This window comes from Malus domestica, chromosome 13, assembly GCF_042453785.1.
Source record: "Malus domestica chromosome 13, GDT2T_hap1".
In the NCBI taxonomy this organism is placed as follows: Eukaryota; Viridiplantae; Streptophyta; class Magnoliopsida; order Rosales; family Rosaceae; genus Malus; species Malus domestica.
Genome location: NC_091673.1, coordinates 7,217,554 through 7,234,332, shown reverse-complemented (window position 1 = coordinate 7,234,332; position 16,779 = coordinate 7,217,554). Strand labels below are relative to the sequence as shown.

General features: G+C 38.3%; 1 protein-coding gene and 2 non-coding genes across 3 annotated transcripts; all 3 read left to right on the top strand.

Moving 5' to 3' along the window:
- The first annotated feature begins 2,632 nt into the window (after nt 1-2,632).
- LOC103452053 (protein JINGUBANG) lies at nt 2,633-4,298 on the top strand. Its single transcript, XM_008391528.4, has one exon. The coding sequence runs from the start codon at nt 2,747-2,749 to the stop codon at nt 4,058-4,060; it is 1,314 nt and encodes a 437-aa protein (XP_008389750.2). The 5' UTR covers nt 2,633-2,746; the 3' UTR covers nt 4,061-4,298.
- A 7,893-nt stretch (nt 4,299-12,191) lies between these two features.
- Nucleotides 12,192-12,263, top strand: TRNAT-UGU (transfer RNA threonine (anticodon UGU)). Its single transcript has one exon. It is a non-coding gene; the product is annotated as a tRNA-Thr (tRNA).
- Nucleotides 12,264-12,824: 561 nt separating this feature from the next.
- LOC114820816 (small nucleolar RNA snoR137) lies at nt 12,825-12,977 on the top strand. The gene has a single exon (XR_003768294.1). It is a non-coding gene; the product is annotated as a small nucleolar RNA snoR137 (small nucleolar RNA).
- The last annotated feature ends 3,802 nt before the right edge of the window (nt 12,978-16,779 follow it).

Here is a 16,779-nt window from a genome sequence, read left to right as displayed (position 1 = left end):
CCTTCGCTCTGAGGGTTCCTGAACGAGATTTTACGGAATTTAGATGGGGAAGATAAAGAGGTTGACGATTTTATCGTGGACAAGCAATCCATGCTGAAACTTTTCTGAAAACTCGAACGAGATTTTGAGGCCACCCCATAGTGGCGGGTTTTCACCAAGTACAGCCGGAACATCCAGGCTCACCCGAACCCCAATGTCTAAGTAGTCAAAACGACAAGCAGCGCAACCAAAAACGTCTTGGTCTTGGTCTCGGTCTCTGTTTATGTGCTTATCGAGTAATGCAACTCTTTTGCGGACCGGGATTTCCTTCTAGGGTTTCTTTTTGTCCTGAAGGCGAGAACTAGTTCTCCTTCCCGGTGGCGAAGGAATGTCACTTTGGGATGCGGGTCTGCAGCGTTAGCTCCTCTTTCAGCATCGGCGGAGCTCAACTTCCATGGAGTCTTTTCGCAGCACCCGGGGGACTGACTGAGAGAGGAGAAAGACCCCATCTTTTTGTTTTCTTTGTATGACTGACCAAGAGAGACCCCATCTTTTTGTTTTGATTTCTTTTTGTTTTGCTGTTTTTCTGGCAAGGTGGGAGAAAACAGGACAAGCCAATGACCACAACCGGACCACCCATCTTGATGCAGATCTCAATGACTAAGAAGCACTCAACCCAAAAAACAAGATAGAGAAAGAGGCCCAAAGAAAAGAGAACAATAAAAAAGTGAAAGTTGTTTTGCTTGCACGACAGAGAGAGTTTTGGTTTTGCAGATCCACGACGGAGGTGAAAAATTGAGAGAGGACCGACATAGCTTTTCGTGTCGTTTTCACAGACGGCGCCAAATGTTGATGCACAAAACCGGAGGTCTTGGAACAACATAAATCTTACCGTGAATCTGCATGAAATGTAAATAACACAAGATGTATCGTGGTTCACCCCAAGGTTTGGGCTACGTCCACACTGATTATGTATTTATCTGAGAGGTGAGGGAGAGAACCTCTGAATATGAGAGGGGTGAGAAGGCTCCAGAAAATGGCCTCCCATGGTGAGAATGAGCATCCCCCAATTGTGAGGGTGAGGGGTCCTTTTATAGAATAAGGACTCCTCATTTATTACATATTTGCCCCTTCTTTTATTACATAATCACATTTAAGTCTCCCCCAAGTATTTATAAGAGGTCTAAATACGAGGCCCTAAATCTGGTATAAACATTGTGTGTTTCAATGTTTGCACACACGAGCCTCATCTTAAGAGGAACTCCGCTCCACTATTCCCTAAAGCTGGATCAATAATACCTTCGTCTTGTTTGTATAGTGACCGTATATTGCCTACATAGCACCCCTCATACCATAGAGCCAAAAAAGGACAAAAACACACAAATATAGACATATGTCAATACACGGTCATTATACGCGTATGATGATATATGATATCTCGCTTACTGAACAACGAAATCCCAGCTAAGGAATTTGTCCTTATTTGATTAAAAGAATAGTGTCGACGTAGTGTTGACCTTGAGAGATAGTGGTAACAAAAAGAAGTATTCAACCCTATTTTCAGAAGCTCATAGTTGTAGAAACGTGATTAAGAAACTAATATCAACTTTGAATCTTCATACCTTACTTAGCAGCATTCCGAAAAAAGTAGGATGACTTTCATTCAACCTAAAGTTTCAAACATCCATGAAAACTACCGCATATCATACGTCCTACAATCGCAACCAAGGTCAACCATAAAACAACCGCCTCTCCCTAATTGAGGAAGAAAGTTCAAATTTATGCTTCGGTCACGTCATTCATAAAACAACTCTCACCAAAACAAGATACTTTCTTATATTTTGATATCATCTAAATCATGTTCTGGCCTCACTCCACGAAAAATGCCATAAAATACAACCGCCTCTCCCTAATTAAGAAGAAAAATTCAAATTTATATTTCGTCATCCATAAAACAACATTCACCAAAAACAGGATACCTTCTCATATCTTGAAGTCACCCGAATCATGCCCTGGTCACACTCCACGAAGAAACTATCCTAATAATACAGTCTCATCCTACTGGTCACAGCTCAGACACGGATAAGAATTAGACCAAAGCCAACTTGGTGGAACAAGCAGCCCAGAGTTTTGACCTCCAAATTCCAATATCGCTTTACGGCTTTAGCATCTTCCTCTTGTTTAAATCCCAAAAGCAAATGCCAATTGCCAAAGCCGCCCTCTTCCTTCTTCTCAAGAAATTTTTCTTTACCACGGAAGCACGGATGGAACATCATATGTTTTTATAGAAGTAGTGAAAAATTTTATTTTTTAAGTTATTAACTTTTTAATACACATATGTCATCTTTTGTATAATGACACATGATGTACCTGACGCGTATTACCTGGTAACCCCCAATTGGCTGAGCTACCCTACATGGACCCCACTCCATCCACACCCCCATATTACCAAACTAACCCTACCAGCAAAACTCGTCCTTTATGAAACATCCGAGTCTCGTACCAACCGTACCCTTACCTTTTTATTGTAACGGAAAGACGAGTAGTGTTTTTATGTAAATAGTCAGAAATTTTATTTTTTAAGTTATTAATTTTGTAATAATATATATTTCACAATTTATATAATGACATATATGATGTACTTATTTGGTACCGAAAAATCTCTCCTCCACGCGTTACCCTCACACTCCTACAGTCCAAAATCTTCTTTATCTATATATGAAAAACACACGAAGTTTCACTCAGCTTTTATATCACCGACGCCGCCATGAGGTTCCGATCCTGGCTAGCCATCTCCTCCACCACCCGCCACTCCACCGTCCCATTCTCCAACCCTGAGACGTCACCGTCTCGGGCGAAACTCAAACCCTCCGATACCAGCAGCTCCTCCGATACTCCCAGCACTAGTACCAGCGCAAGCGACAACGGCAGTAGCAGCCTCCAAAGCAACCTCTCCCTCCAGACGCTGCCATCTGTCCTCTCCCTCCAGAAACTCTCCCCTCTAGACCCCCTCGACCTCTCCGTCTCCCACCTCTGCTTCGCCACTCTCCCGCCCCGCCGTCCCTCCCTCCCAATCACATGCCTCGCCGTCCACCACAACCTCCTCTACGCCGCATCGGGCCACGAGATCAACGTCTACGATCGTACGGACCACACGCTTCTCGATTCATTCAACGCCCACGATGCCTCCTCGGGATCCGTTAAGTCCGTTAATTTTTCCGACGGTAATATCTTCACTTCGCACCAGGACTCCAAAATCCGAGTCTGGCAGTTGACGGCGGGAAAACAGCACAAGCTTTTCAACTCCCTCCCCACCGTCAACGACCGTTTGCGCCGCTTCGTCCTCCCCAAGAACTACGTGACCGTCCGCCGCCACAAGAAATGCCTCTGGATCCAACACGCTGACGCCGTCACCGGCATCGCCGTCAACAACGGCCTGATTTACTCAGTATCCTGGGACAAGAGCCTGAAGATTTGGCGGGACTCGGATCTCCGCTGCGTCGAGTCAGTCAAGGCGCACGAGGACGCCGTGAACGCAGTGGTGGTGTCGAACGACGGGACGGTGTACACCGGGTCGGCGGATTGTCGGATCCGGGTGTGGTCCAAACCGTTCGGGGAGAAGCGCCACGTGTTGGTGGCGACGCTGGAGAAGCACAAGTCGGCAGTGAACGCTTTGGCCATAAACGACGACGGATCGGTGCTGTTTTCGGGGGCTTGCGACCGTTCAATCCTGGTGTGGGAGAGGGAGGACAGCGCCAACCATATGGCGGTGACGGGGGCGCTGAGAGGTCACCGGAAGGCTATACTGTGTATGATCAACGTCGGGGATTTGTTGTTCAGTGGGTCGGCTGATCGGACGGTGAGGGTGTGGCAACGCGGCGAGGACGGGAGTTTTTGTTGTTTGGCGGTTTTGGAGGGGCACGTGAAGCCGGTGAAGTCGTTAGTGGCGGTTAAAGAGGAGCAGTCGAACGGCGTCGTTACGGTTTACAGTGGGAGCTTGGATGGAGAAGTGAAGGTGTGGCACGTCTCGGTTTCGAATGTGAACAGTACGCCGGGCCCACTGTCTCAGTTGAAAATGTAATTGATTAGATTAATTAATTACAATTTACGTAAAGCTTACTGCGATCATAATCTGGTTTTATGGATGTGATTTGTATTTTTTAATTTTTGATAGAGATGTGATTTGTTAGATAATTGTTGCATGTTACGCAAATACCGCAATCTTTTGGTTTGTTTATGTCTTTCAGACGTGTTTTGGTACGTTGATTAAAAGATTGATTAGCAACTATTAAAAAAAAATAGATTGATTAGCAATGTGATTGCAGCAGCTCCAACTTCCTCTCTCTTCCTCTCTTTCTGTCTGTGTAATTATACCTCCCCTCCCGCGGCCTCTTCTCCTCCACCGTCATCTCCTCCTCCACCGTAGACTCATAACGTTTTCCATCTTAGAAGAAACATTTACAAACATTTACCTAATTTCTTAGTGGAAAAAACAATGAAAAAAAAAAACAAGGAAGAAAAAGACATTGGAGGGTGACACCCAAAAGGCTTCCCCACACCATCTTCTCCCCACAAGACAGCCGAAGACGATGCCGTCCCTGTTCCTCCACCACCGAACACAACCCCCCCTCCCATCTACTTGTCTCTATCCTTAGGCCTCCCATCTTCACCTACTCGCCACCCCTTATCCCGTTCACCTTCTTCCCCCCATACCTTTCGCTTCCAATTTCCATTAAATCATAGGCTTCCCTTCCCAACCACTTCCCCCAAATTCGGAGTCCTTAAAAATCTTTGGGTTTAGGGTTAGGGTTTTTGAGAGATGTGTAGAGGATGCATTTGTATGTAGACTGAATAAATGTGTGAGCCTGGAGAGATGGCTGAGAGGAGGTACAATTACACAGAGAGAGAGAGAGAGAGAGAGAGAAGCAGGCGAAAGAGTATGGTCGGATATTTATAACCCCTTTTAACTGACAATTAACCGAAATCTCCTTTTTGGTTAAATTTGTTAATAATCTTTAACACAAGGTTTGAAATTGTAATTTTTTACTAAATAAATTATCTTTCGAAAACCTTATCAGCTGAGACCATTAATCCGATTTGGTCTAAAATAAAACGAACAACACTACTCATCAGAAAAACAATTCCATGTTTACAAACTCACATAACTACATCTAATCAAACGAAAAGATATCATTTAAGAGGACAAAACACTTACATCATTTTCTTATAAACTTTATCATTATTTTGGGACCCACCAGTGTAATTTTTTCATTGTTATATTAATAATGCTATGATTAAATTTATAAATTAAATGATGTGTCATCAATAAAAAATGAGCATGATTTACAACGTTTAACTAATAATCTAATTATCAACTTCCATATCATTTAGTTTACAATCTTTAGTTTATATATTTAGTCTCCTTAACATTACTCTTGTTATATATAGAATAGTTTTTCTGTATTGTATGGATGAAGCAGACGATGACTTGTGTGATTGTGGGTAAATATATAATCTTAAAAATACTATTAATTAGTTGCATGGCTTGTTAGATATTTTCCGCTCTAATTAACGTTTGTTTATGTGAGTTTTTAGTGATCAATCTAATCAAGATGTCATCATTTTATTTATTTATACGACCACATAGTTAAGACACTTCCTCAAATGGGATCCAAAATCATATAAATTTTTTAACGTTTCAATCAAGGGCAGTACAAAATAATTTGCAAAATCAATCACTATTTAATCGTTTAATGATTCCTATCAAATAAAAATTCCCTAATTCTTTTTTTTTATAAACCCCACGTCACCAAATTTTTTAGCGAAACCCATAAAACTCAAAACGACTAATATTTCAAAATAGGAAAGGGATCATCTCCGAATCATTTCCATCTAATCATCCTCATCAAACAATTCAGATTCTTGAAATTTGATCTAACAGCTAAAAATATGGGCCCACTTTAAAAGTTATAATAACTTTAGTCGTTGGATCAAATTTTAATGGTCCAGATTATTTGATGAGGATGATTAGGTGAAAGGGATCTATAGATGATCCATTTCCTTCAAAATAACTCATAAACCTAAGGGTAATGTTAGGAAGACTAAATTTGTAGACAAAATATTGCAAACTAAGTGACATAGAAGTTGATGACTAGATTATTACTTAAGCGTTAATAAGCATGCTCATTTTCTGTTGGTGACATATCATTTGGTTTATAAATTTTGCTTACAAATTTAGTCCATTACCTTTATCCTAAACGTAAACTTCACTAATAATCCACAAAAATGCAACTCTTACATATTTTTCATACCACATATGTACCGTCTCTCTAATAGAGATGAGATTTTATGTATTGGTGAGTTCTACCTTGATTAAAAATGTAGTACAAATGTGGTATAGAAAATATGACGTGCATTCCAAAGAAATATATACGCATGTAACATGCATTAACATTACTCTTTTACACAGTCAAGGGAGTTCTTTACCCTAAAAGAAAATTGCAGAAATAATTAAATGTTTTAATCTACAGCCCTTTTCAATTACCTTGATTTGGAAGAATAATATATTGAAGACCTGGAATAAGAGTACTAGACCTCAGCAGATGAAGACAAAAAACACTTTGTTAATCCATGTGTTATATTGGAAGAGATTTTTCAATGTGATCGGTACACGGAGTGGTACATCACATGTCATTATACAAATGGTGGTATATGTGTGCTAAAAAGTTAATAACTTAAAAAAAAAAAATTCCAACACTTTTATTAAAACACGTGGTGTACCATTTGTGTTCCTATTACAATTAAAATTTATCCTTTACTACATAACACCCTCCAAGGACGTGATTAATCGACCAATCAATGTCTAAAAAAACTTGTTACTAATATTTTAATTAACTTTAACTTGTAATTGTGGATAAATTTTTCATTGTGATCGGACCACGGGTGGTGCATTACGTGTTTTTATATAAATGGTTAGAAATTTTATTTTTTAAGTTATTAACTTTTTAACACACATATCTCACTATTTGTATAATGATATATGGTGTACCATCTCATGTTCCGATTACATTGAAAAATCTCACGTAATTGTGTTCATGCATATATCGATTGGGAAATTAGATGTACAATGCATTCCATATCACAAAGCACCCTTTGCGTCTCCCCTTGCATTGCGCCTTAATTTGTTCCAAGTACCTTAATTAATTAGGATCACTTAATTAAGATTAAGTTAGTAGTCTTGCACGAAATTACTCATTATTAATTGGTGAGGTACTTCTGAAACTCTGGGTGCTTTATGGAATAATGAGTATATATATTAGTTTTGTTTTACACGCAAATCCACACAGATGTATTAAACATTTGAGGCTTAATTAGATGGTGGTTTAGTGGTTCATCAATCTCAGTTTCGGCTTGTTTGGATATAATTAGTAGACAACTTCAAAAGCTTAAGATTAATTAATACCAAGCTGTCTCCTCATTGTCTTTTTGTAACTGAAGGCGATTTAGATGATAGATTTTTTAGTGTGCAGTCGCGAAATGGTACACCATAGGTAATTATATAATTGGAGGGGCACATAAAAAAAAAATTCCACAAATTATAAGATAACATGTGGCATACCGTTCCGTATTTCGGTCACAATGAGAAATTTTTTGATTTAAATATAACCAATTGATTTCTAATTTTCTATTCAATTAAACTCAATTTGGAATGAAAATAAATTGAGAAATAATCTCCTGACGAAATAATATCAAGAAATAATAGTGTTGAACCCTTGTTTGGATTTTGTGGTTTGGAGCTTGGATAAGTAGCCATTGGGTACATCTCTTAAGACAATAAATCTCTCAATTAATTAAATCTTCCTCCTTGAACATATTGCGTGGATTAATCTGCAACAAGAAGGACAACCATTCTAAATTATTATCGACCGATGGCTACCTTCAGACAGGAGACAAACCCTAGTGATTAATAACGCATTTTTGGATTCAGTATGAATCGAAAGCCTCTTACTAATTCACTAGCGTTTGAGTCGTTGACCTCTCTACAGAACATGTATGCTTTCTTATATATTGTGATTTTTGTGAGTTGCCATCATAGTCATGTCAAATTATCAAAGAGACACAGATCAAATATCTTTTTAGTGACACCGTTGTCTCCAACTTGTTAAGTGCCACCTGGAGAGTCTGATTGATGTGAAATTTTATCATAAAAAGCTTCGGCAATAGTTGGAGTTATTTAAACTTTTTTTCTCTCTGTCATTTTGTCGATGTGAAAAACGTGTGAGACTATAATTTACAAATGCAAAAAGAAATAGCTCTTTGAGTGTAAGATGTCATTCGTTGTATCATATTATTTTGTTTGTAGTTAAGTGAGGATATGCACCATGAGTAATATTCCTCTACATTTGAGTCATTGACCAATTCGCATCACAATATATATATATGTAGCTACTTTCTGGCTCAAGTTGCCAACTTGCTGGCCTACAAATCTCATCCATTTTATCTTTTCCTTACTGTTCCATCAAATATCTACCAGTTGTTTGCGCATATATATAATTTTTTTTTATAAATTTTATGTATTAATGTTATTGTAGACGTACGTGCTCCTCTTCAGGACACTGGAAAGAAAGAAAGAAATCCAAAAACATGATGGGAGCATTGTTCTCCACTATGGCATTGGCACTGCAGATGATCAGAAAATCTTTTCCTTTTAAAACTCTTATCCACAAACAATTCAAGTAGCTAGTGGCCTTATTATTCTTTATGTCCCAGTTTTTCTGAAAGTTGTTGCATGCAAGCAAACAAGGTCACTGTCTCTTTCGAGTTTCAACCAACCTCTCTCATATCATATGTGATGAAACTATAGTATATGGCTGTCTACAACAATCCATTTAATATGAAGTCCAACTCTCACACGTGTTTCATATTACTTAAATTATGTTATTTACGTGTTAGTCTTGAAAATTCGTCACACATTAGAGACGTGTTGAGAATGAATCTCACATTGCTTACTACTCTTCATATTGCCAATTAGTTTAATATATGGTGCCTCAACTTTTTTCACGGTATGAGAGCAGATTCTTCCACATGTGAAACTCAACGACCACACGTGTTCTATGTCACTCCTTACCTCCCGTGCTTGTTGTCCATGTGTTAGGCTTAAAAATTCGCCACACACAAAGATGTGTGTGAGAATGTGAAGATAAAGTCCCACATCTGTGAGGGACCAACTATGCACATGCTTATAAGAGGTTGGACTAATTCTTATATTACTAATTGATTTTAGGGTAAATTACATAGTAACCCCTCAGGTTTGAGGTCTATTACAACCCCATACAACATCTTTAAAATATTTCACTTTCATACCTCACGTACTATTTTATTTCAAAATAATACATCTGTTAGATTTTTCATCCATTGATCCGTTAAATGCTGATGTGGCTGCCACATGGTAAAAATAATAATTAAAAAAAAAAACTTGAATCTTCTAAATTTATATAAAAAAAATAAAAAATAAAAAAACCAAAAACAAAAGCTGAAACACACCTCCCCGCAACCCCCAAACCCAGAAACCTTATCCCCCCACGACCCACGTAGACGCACCTCCCTCCCCCCTGCTCCTCTCTTCTCCCCCATCTTCATCTTCTTACCCTTGCAACCCAGAAAAAAAAAAAAACCCTTCAATTCGTCTTCCCCCCCTCCTCCTCCTCTCTTCTCCCCCATCTTCATCTTCTTCCCCCTACAACCCACAAAAAAAAAAACCCTTTCAGTTCGTCTTCCCCCTCTTCCTCCCCTCCCTTCTCCCCCATCTTCATCTTCTTCCCCTTGCAACCCACCAAAAAAAAAAAAAAAACCCCTTTAGTTTGTCTTTCCCCCTCCTCATCCCTTATCTTCTCCCCCATCTTCATCTTCTTCCCCCGACCCCCCTACCTGCAACCTAGAAAAAAGAAAAAAAGAAAAAAAAACCCATAACCCGTTTACGCCGCCATTGCCGGGTTCGTGAGGTGAAAATAGGAGGAATGAATGTGGATTTAAGGAGTGGGGTGTGTAGAGGAGGGAAGAGGGTGGGTGGGTGCGGGTGCGAGGGTGGGTGTCGGGGGGGGGGGGGAAGGGGTGGGGGTGAAGAGGAGAGAGGGCTCGGGGAAGGTGGGGGCGGGGTGGGTTTTTGGATGGGAGGGGAGGTGAAGAGAGTGTAGGAAAGGGAGGAGGTTGGAAGGCTTGGGAGGGAGAAGAAGGGGGGGGAGATGTTGTGGGGGTGGGTTCTGCGTTTTCTAAGGATTTTAATTTTATTTTTATTTTTAGAAGATTCAAGTTTAAAAAAATAATAATAATTATTATTATTTTTGTCACGTGGCACACATTTGGTAGTCACGTCAGCATTTAACAGATCAATGAATGAAAAATATAATGGATGTATTATTTTGAAATAAAATAGTACGTGGGGTATGAAAGTGAAATGTTTTAAAGATGTTGTATGAGGTTGTAATAGATCTCAAACATGTGGAGTTACTATGTAATTTACCCTTAATTTTATTGTAGAATCTCAACTTCACAACAACTTAAAACATTGATCAAAGTTCAAACTAGTATTTTCAGACATCTGAAATTTACATATATAGTGAATGTTATTGATACAATTATATATTGTTATGTATTTTAATTTTTCTACGTAATAATGTATGATAACTTGAGATATCGGTATAGTGACGTTATTGTAATACGGAAGTTGCTCTTGTTGATTAAGGTTTAAACATCCGAGCCAAGAATATTCTAGGGTCGGCCAAACATAGGCAGAAGACTTTTGCTGGTTAGAACATAGACGGCCGAGTGGGGTGGGTGGGCATGGATTTCACATTTCTGTACTCCTGGTTGTTTTCTGCGCTTTTGTTTCAGTTTCTTCAGAGTTGACCAGAAAATAACGAAAAGCCATGGAATTTTATACTCAAATCAAATGCAATGGCACGCAACTTTAGAATTTGACATGTCTGAAACGGACAGACGTCCGAGTCCGAGTGACAAATTTCAATTAGCTGTAAAAGTGATTGGCCCACAAGTGTCACTAACAATTATATTTAGGATTTTTATCGCAACTTTAAAATTGAAAATCAATAAATATAGTCTGAAAAAATGAGTGTCGTCAATTAATGTGGTTCTTTTATTACCATTTCGTAAAAAAATCTGTTATGTACTGAGGTAGCGCATAATTGGGTTTCACAAATATAATTAAATATTTATCACATAAATTAAAAGTATTTAAATAATAAAAAACAAAATTTATTTTAATATAATTAAAAACGCGAAAGAATCGATCATCCAGAAGGCAATCGAGGGGCACAATGCGAAAGGATCGATTAGAGGAACACGAAGTGGAAGAGCTCGCAGAAGCTTTTCGAGTTGAAGGACGCGGAAGTGAAATGTGTGGCGGTGGGGAGTTGGCCAAGATTCCAGGTCTATGAGGTGGATTTTGGATGGGGAAAACCCAAGGGGATGAGAAGCGGGTCGAACAATCAGCTCGACGGGATGGTGTATTTGTACCGGGGGAAGCGCGGCAGGAGGAGCATTGATGTGGAGATTAGCTTGCAGGCTCCAACAATGGAGAAGCTGGAGCAGGATAAGGGTTTTCCGTAGTGGTAACTATGGGATTAAAATTAATTAATTGGTTTATGTGTTGGGTTTTTTATTTTATTTTTTTATTTTTTTGGTCAAAGTTCTTGTGTGGGTTTTGTTACCGCACTCTGTTCAACTTCTTGTTTTTTCGTTTTTAATTTTATTTAAAAAATTGTTTTTTATTATTTAAGCATTTTTAATCTATATAGTGTCACATCAGCATATAATAGATTTTTTGACAGAATAGTAACGGAATGACCATATTGATTTGCAGCATCCATTTTCAAGGACTAGATTGATTGATTTTCAATTGTTTGGACTATCTTCATAGAATGTGTCAATTTCAAACACTATTTATGATAAAAACCCTTATATTTATATATCAGCTTAAAAGTTGATCAATGTAGAACTAGTGCTTGTGCTTGTCCCTGCCGATAATTCATAATTCAGGGACCCAAAAGCTAAGCCTCTTACTTCAAAACTAAGTGGGCTCTTGATAAAAAATTAAAAACAAAAATTAAAATAAAAAAAAAAAAAGAAAAACCAAGTGGGCTCTGAAGGTGTAAGCAGGATTAATTATATGAAATTTTCGAGAATTGTATCAAGAAGCCCCTATAGCTCAGTGGTAGAGCGTCAGTCTTGTAAACTGAAGGTCTGTAGTTCGATCCTGCATGGGGGCATTTTTTTATACTTTCGTTTTTATTTCTTCTTGCTTGAGTTCCTCACAAAGTTGCGCGATTGAAGCCTGGATCTTAAACAAACGGGCTCAGGCCCAACCCAACCAAGACTACAACTAAGCCCAGACCCGCAAACTACAAAAGCTTCCTTCCGCGGCCCTAATGGCATTATCGTTATACCACAAAAACCAAGGGTTTCTGGTGTACGTCCAACCCGCCGCACTCTTCGATATAAACCCGCGTCCCTGCCATCCCCCAACCCTAACTTCGGTAGCCGCCGCTCCTCTCGGTTTGCAACTCCATTTTTTTACTCCGACTAGCACTTACAAGTATTCTAATTTAGGGTTTGGGGGTCGCTTCTGATAGGCGTTACGTTCATCGGCTGCTTTGTAATTCCAGAAGGACGTGTCAACGGAAGCGTAAATCAGCTTCGGTTTCCATCCCAAATTCATCAAAAACAGCTACGCATTTTTCGAAATGGTCGTAGGTTGTTGTCTGGTTTTGGGCCGGAGTCGAGACGTTGTCTTACAAATCACTGTCGGTGTTTTCTTCGAAATTGTCGTAGTTGCTTCATATGGTGAACGCCCTGTAAATTTCGATTGTGTTGGGGATGTTCTAGTTTCCGGAGCGTAGATTAAAATTAAGAATTACCAGCACTAAACAGCACCGTGTCTGCTTTTTGCTTTTGCACCGTGTTACCTGTCTCCTGGTACAAATTATTATTATTATTATTCTTTTTTTTTAATAATGTTTTTTGTATGAAATTTGAAAATGATTGAGCAATGACGATGAAACAAACCCTTGGCTGTAGTTCTGATCTGGTAATTAGTAGAACCAGAAGCTGATTATTAAGGGATGTGTCTGAGCTCATTTCAATCCTTAATTTTTTTTTTGTTTTTAAGGTTTTTGATTCGTTTGTGTTCCTGTTTTTTTGTTGCTAATTTGGATTTGGGTCTGTCTTAATCGTGTTTAACTTTGTGCATTGATGAAGCATTTTATCGTGTTTAACAAACCAGAAGTTGATTACCAACCCTTGGCTGTTTGAACACTCTTCTGGCTTCTTCTTGTCTAGCCTGGTTTTGTTTAAAGAAAATTAACGAAAAGGGTTTAAAATTTTTGAATTTTAATAAAGATAAAATAAAGAGTAAAGTGAATAATATCATAATTGATTTTTTTAATGTAAAAATGTGATTTTTTGTTAAAGTAAACAATATAAGGAATTTTTTGTTAAAGTTTCTTTTGTTTAATCCTAATTGTAATGGCACGTGACTTTTGGATTTTGATTTACTTTGACGGTGAATGGTTGGACAAGAAACGAACCAACGAAACAACGAAACAACTAACAAAACAATTGGATCAATAGAAACCGGCAGTGAGCGCTCATATAATCCTACCAAATAGTACTAAGCACACTTTAACAACCACCTAACACTTGAGGGGAGGCACACAGGTCGAGTAGCGGAGATCGGTGGTTGAGGACGTGTAAAGGAAAGTAGCAACAGAGCAAGCTCAAGGAAATTGAGACAAAGTTCAAGGGACAAAGCTTAAGGAAAGCCAAAACAAAAGGCCAAAAGAGAGAAAGACAGCAGAAACTAAACTTTTGAGTGGGAAGGATGGAGTGATAAAATCTGTTAATTGTGGGGTTTTTTTTCAGCTTAATCACTGAGGTTTTATTTTATTTTTTTGAACAAACAATATTATCCACATTAAGGGAGAGGGGGCGGGCTTGGTCTTACAATGGACTAGCAATAATGTGGTTCAAATTCGTCTTTGGCAAGAATCGAACCTACGATCTCTCATTTATAAATGAAGACAAATGCTTACCAAATTGTAGTACTAAATAGCAGCTTAATCACTGAGTTTAGAAGTTTAAATTTATGTTATAACTATTTTTTTTTCAGTGGTTAGCTATTAGAGCATCTTCAAATGAGATGTTAAAATGTCCACATCATCAATAATAGTAACAAAAAACAGCACTATAATTTTCCAACCGAAATGTCAAATCCTACATGGCATGACATGGAAAGGCAGCAGGAAAGGTTGATGTCAAATTTGACGGTAGCTTCAAATAATTTTTAATTAATTACTTATTAATTTTTTTTTGCCCTCTCTCGATCTACCCATCTTCCTGTTGAACCAAGACCAAGCTCACGAATTGCAATTACAAAGAAAATCTTTGATTTTCCATCTATCACACACTATGTGGACCAATTTCGACTAAAAAATCATCACTTTCGAAAACCCCCAAATTGAAAAACCCTAGTCTCCACCAAATGTGAATCCAACACCTCCACAATGCGCCAATGCATAATCCAACTCACAGAAGATGACTTATGCCAGAGACGAATCAGGTGAAAGCAACATCGGCGATGGTAGAGGCGGATTTCATAGAGTGCAAGCAGAGTGTGACCTAAAATCCAATTGGGAACTCAATCTTTCACAAAAACTCGAAGAGTATCCGGGTGGAAGCAACGACAGTAGTGGAGGCGGATTTCATAGAGTGCAACCAGAGCGTGACCTAGAATCCAATTGGGAAGTTGATCTTGCACAAAAACTTGAAGAGTTTTTGCTCAAGATTTGCTCCGGTGAAATGCCCACTGAAGCAGAAGGCCATGTTGCTATTATTTCTGCAGAAGGTGTTCCTTTTGCTTCAAACTACTATTTTTCTATTAATTTAATGTTTCTTTAAAATATAAAACAGATCTTCACCAATATATATATATAGGGTTGTTTTGTACACACCTCGCATTTTGTTGACTACACCTCATATACTTAATACACCTCACATACTTTTCAATACTACCCTTACACCCACACTCTTTGTGAAATTTAAGATTTCTTTTTGTATTCTCTATTCAGTTTTCTGCACATTTAGCGGGTTTAGTCTTCAATCAATTTTTTGCACATTTAGTTATGTTTATAGATTTTTATTTCATTTTTTTTATGAAAATATGACTTTCATTAACATGAGGAATGAAAAAACAGTACAAGAGGAGAGAGCCAACTAGGCTCCTTTTCAATACCAGATTTAAAATCATTAGCACGAACTGCATACTGAGCTAGTTCATGAGCCACAACAAGCTCTGTTCTTCCATTGACAAAAAAAAATTCAAAACTTTTTCCCAACATTTGTATATTCTCCATGGTAACCCTCTGGACCCAGACAATCCTCCATAGATGTAATATCAGCCACCACCACTCCCTTCGCGTTGAGCTCGAGAACAATATCTCTAAGACCCAAATTAAAAGCAAACATCAAACGTTCCAAAGGGTTGTACCATGGATTGGTTTTGATTCGAATTATTGTGAAAGTATTACTTTTTAAAGCTGAAATTTATTTTATTTTTTTATTTTTTTGTTTGTGAATGTTCTGCGGTAGGTTTTGACATACCTCCTAACGTCATCGCTCAATGCATCACCATTGACTTCTTGAGAGATCCTCTTGTCCCATAATTCACGTAGTTTGGTGTCGTCGTCGATCTCAAGCTTCTTCTGGCACCTAATGGTGGGATTCACAATGTTAAACTTCATGTTTGCTCCGCCTGCTAAACCACTTGAATTCAACGAGCTCCTGGCAACTTGTTTCTTGAAATTTATTGGCTCAACTAATTTGATTGTTCTACTACTTTAACTAATTTGGTTTTCGTGGGCTAGATAGTCATTTCATATAGAAGTATATGTCATTTAATAATAAATTTTTATGTGAGGTGTATTTAACAATATGTGAGGTGCTAATAAAAATACCCATATATATATATATAAAACAAAAATAAAGAAAAGAAAATAATGTAATAAAATAATAATTTAATTTCACATGTCGGGTGGAGAAAAAAAAAATTTTAAAATGTCAAAGTGCGATATAAGCTATCAAATTTAAAATTTTTATTTAAAATTTGACATCTTCTTTGAAGATGGTCTTAGTGGATTGTCCAGCTCGCACTTTTTGTGTGCTGAAGGCTTAAATATGAGAGATTTTTCAGTGTGACCGGTACATGGAGTGGTACACCACATGTCACTATACAAATGGTGGGATATGTGTACTAAAAAGTTAATAACTTAAAAAATAAAATTGCCCATCACTCCTATTAAAACACATGATATACTACTTAGGTTTCCGTCACAATTAAAAATTTCTCCTTAAGAGCAATAGCTCTCTTGCTTTTGCAAAGGTAATATCATTTTATTAAGAAAAAAATATACACCCGAGGCTTTTGCTTCTTCTTCTACATCTCGCTCTATCCTACATAGCTCCACTGCCAAGGTTGAGATAGGATAGGATTTTGAGTTTATCAAGGAGGAAGAGGGAATATTCAGAGGGTGGAAAAGGAAAGGGGAGAGGGAAAGAGGGCTAGAAGAAGGTGGGAGTCGGGCTGCCGCCGAGCCTAAGGGGCGGCGGCTGGAAGGGTTTCAAATCTGGCTTGCTGGGGGAGAGAACCCTGGGAGAGAAAAGCAAAAATATCTAGAATTTTAAGTGGATTAATGCCACGGAAGTTTTCGAACAAGAGAAATAACGGGAGTG

Excerpts from the sequence above, each read along its gene's own strand:
- LOC103452053 (XM_008391528.4), top strand. The coding sequence starts at position 2,747 with ATGAGGTTCCGATCCTGGCTAGCCATCTCCTCCACCACCCGCCACTCC.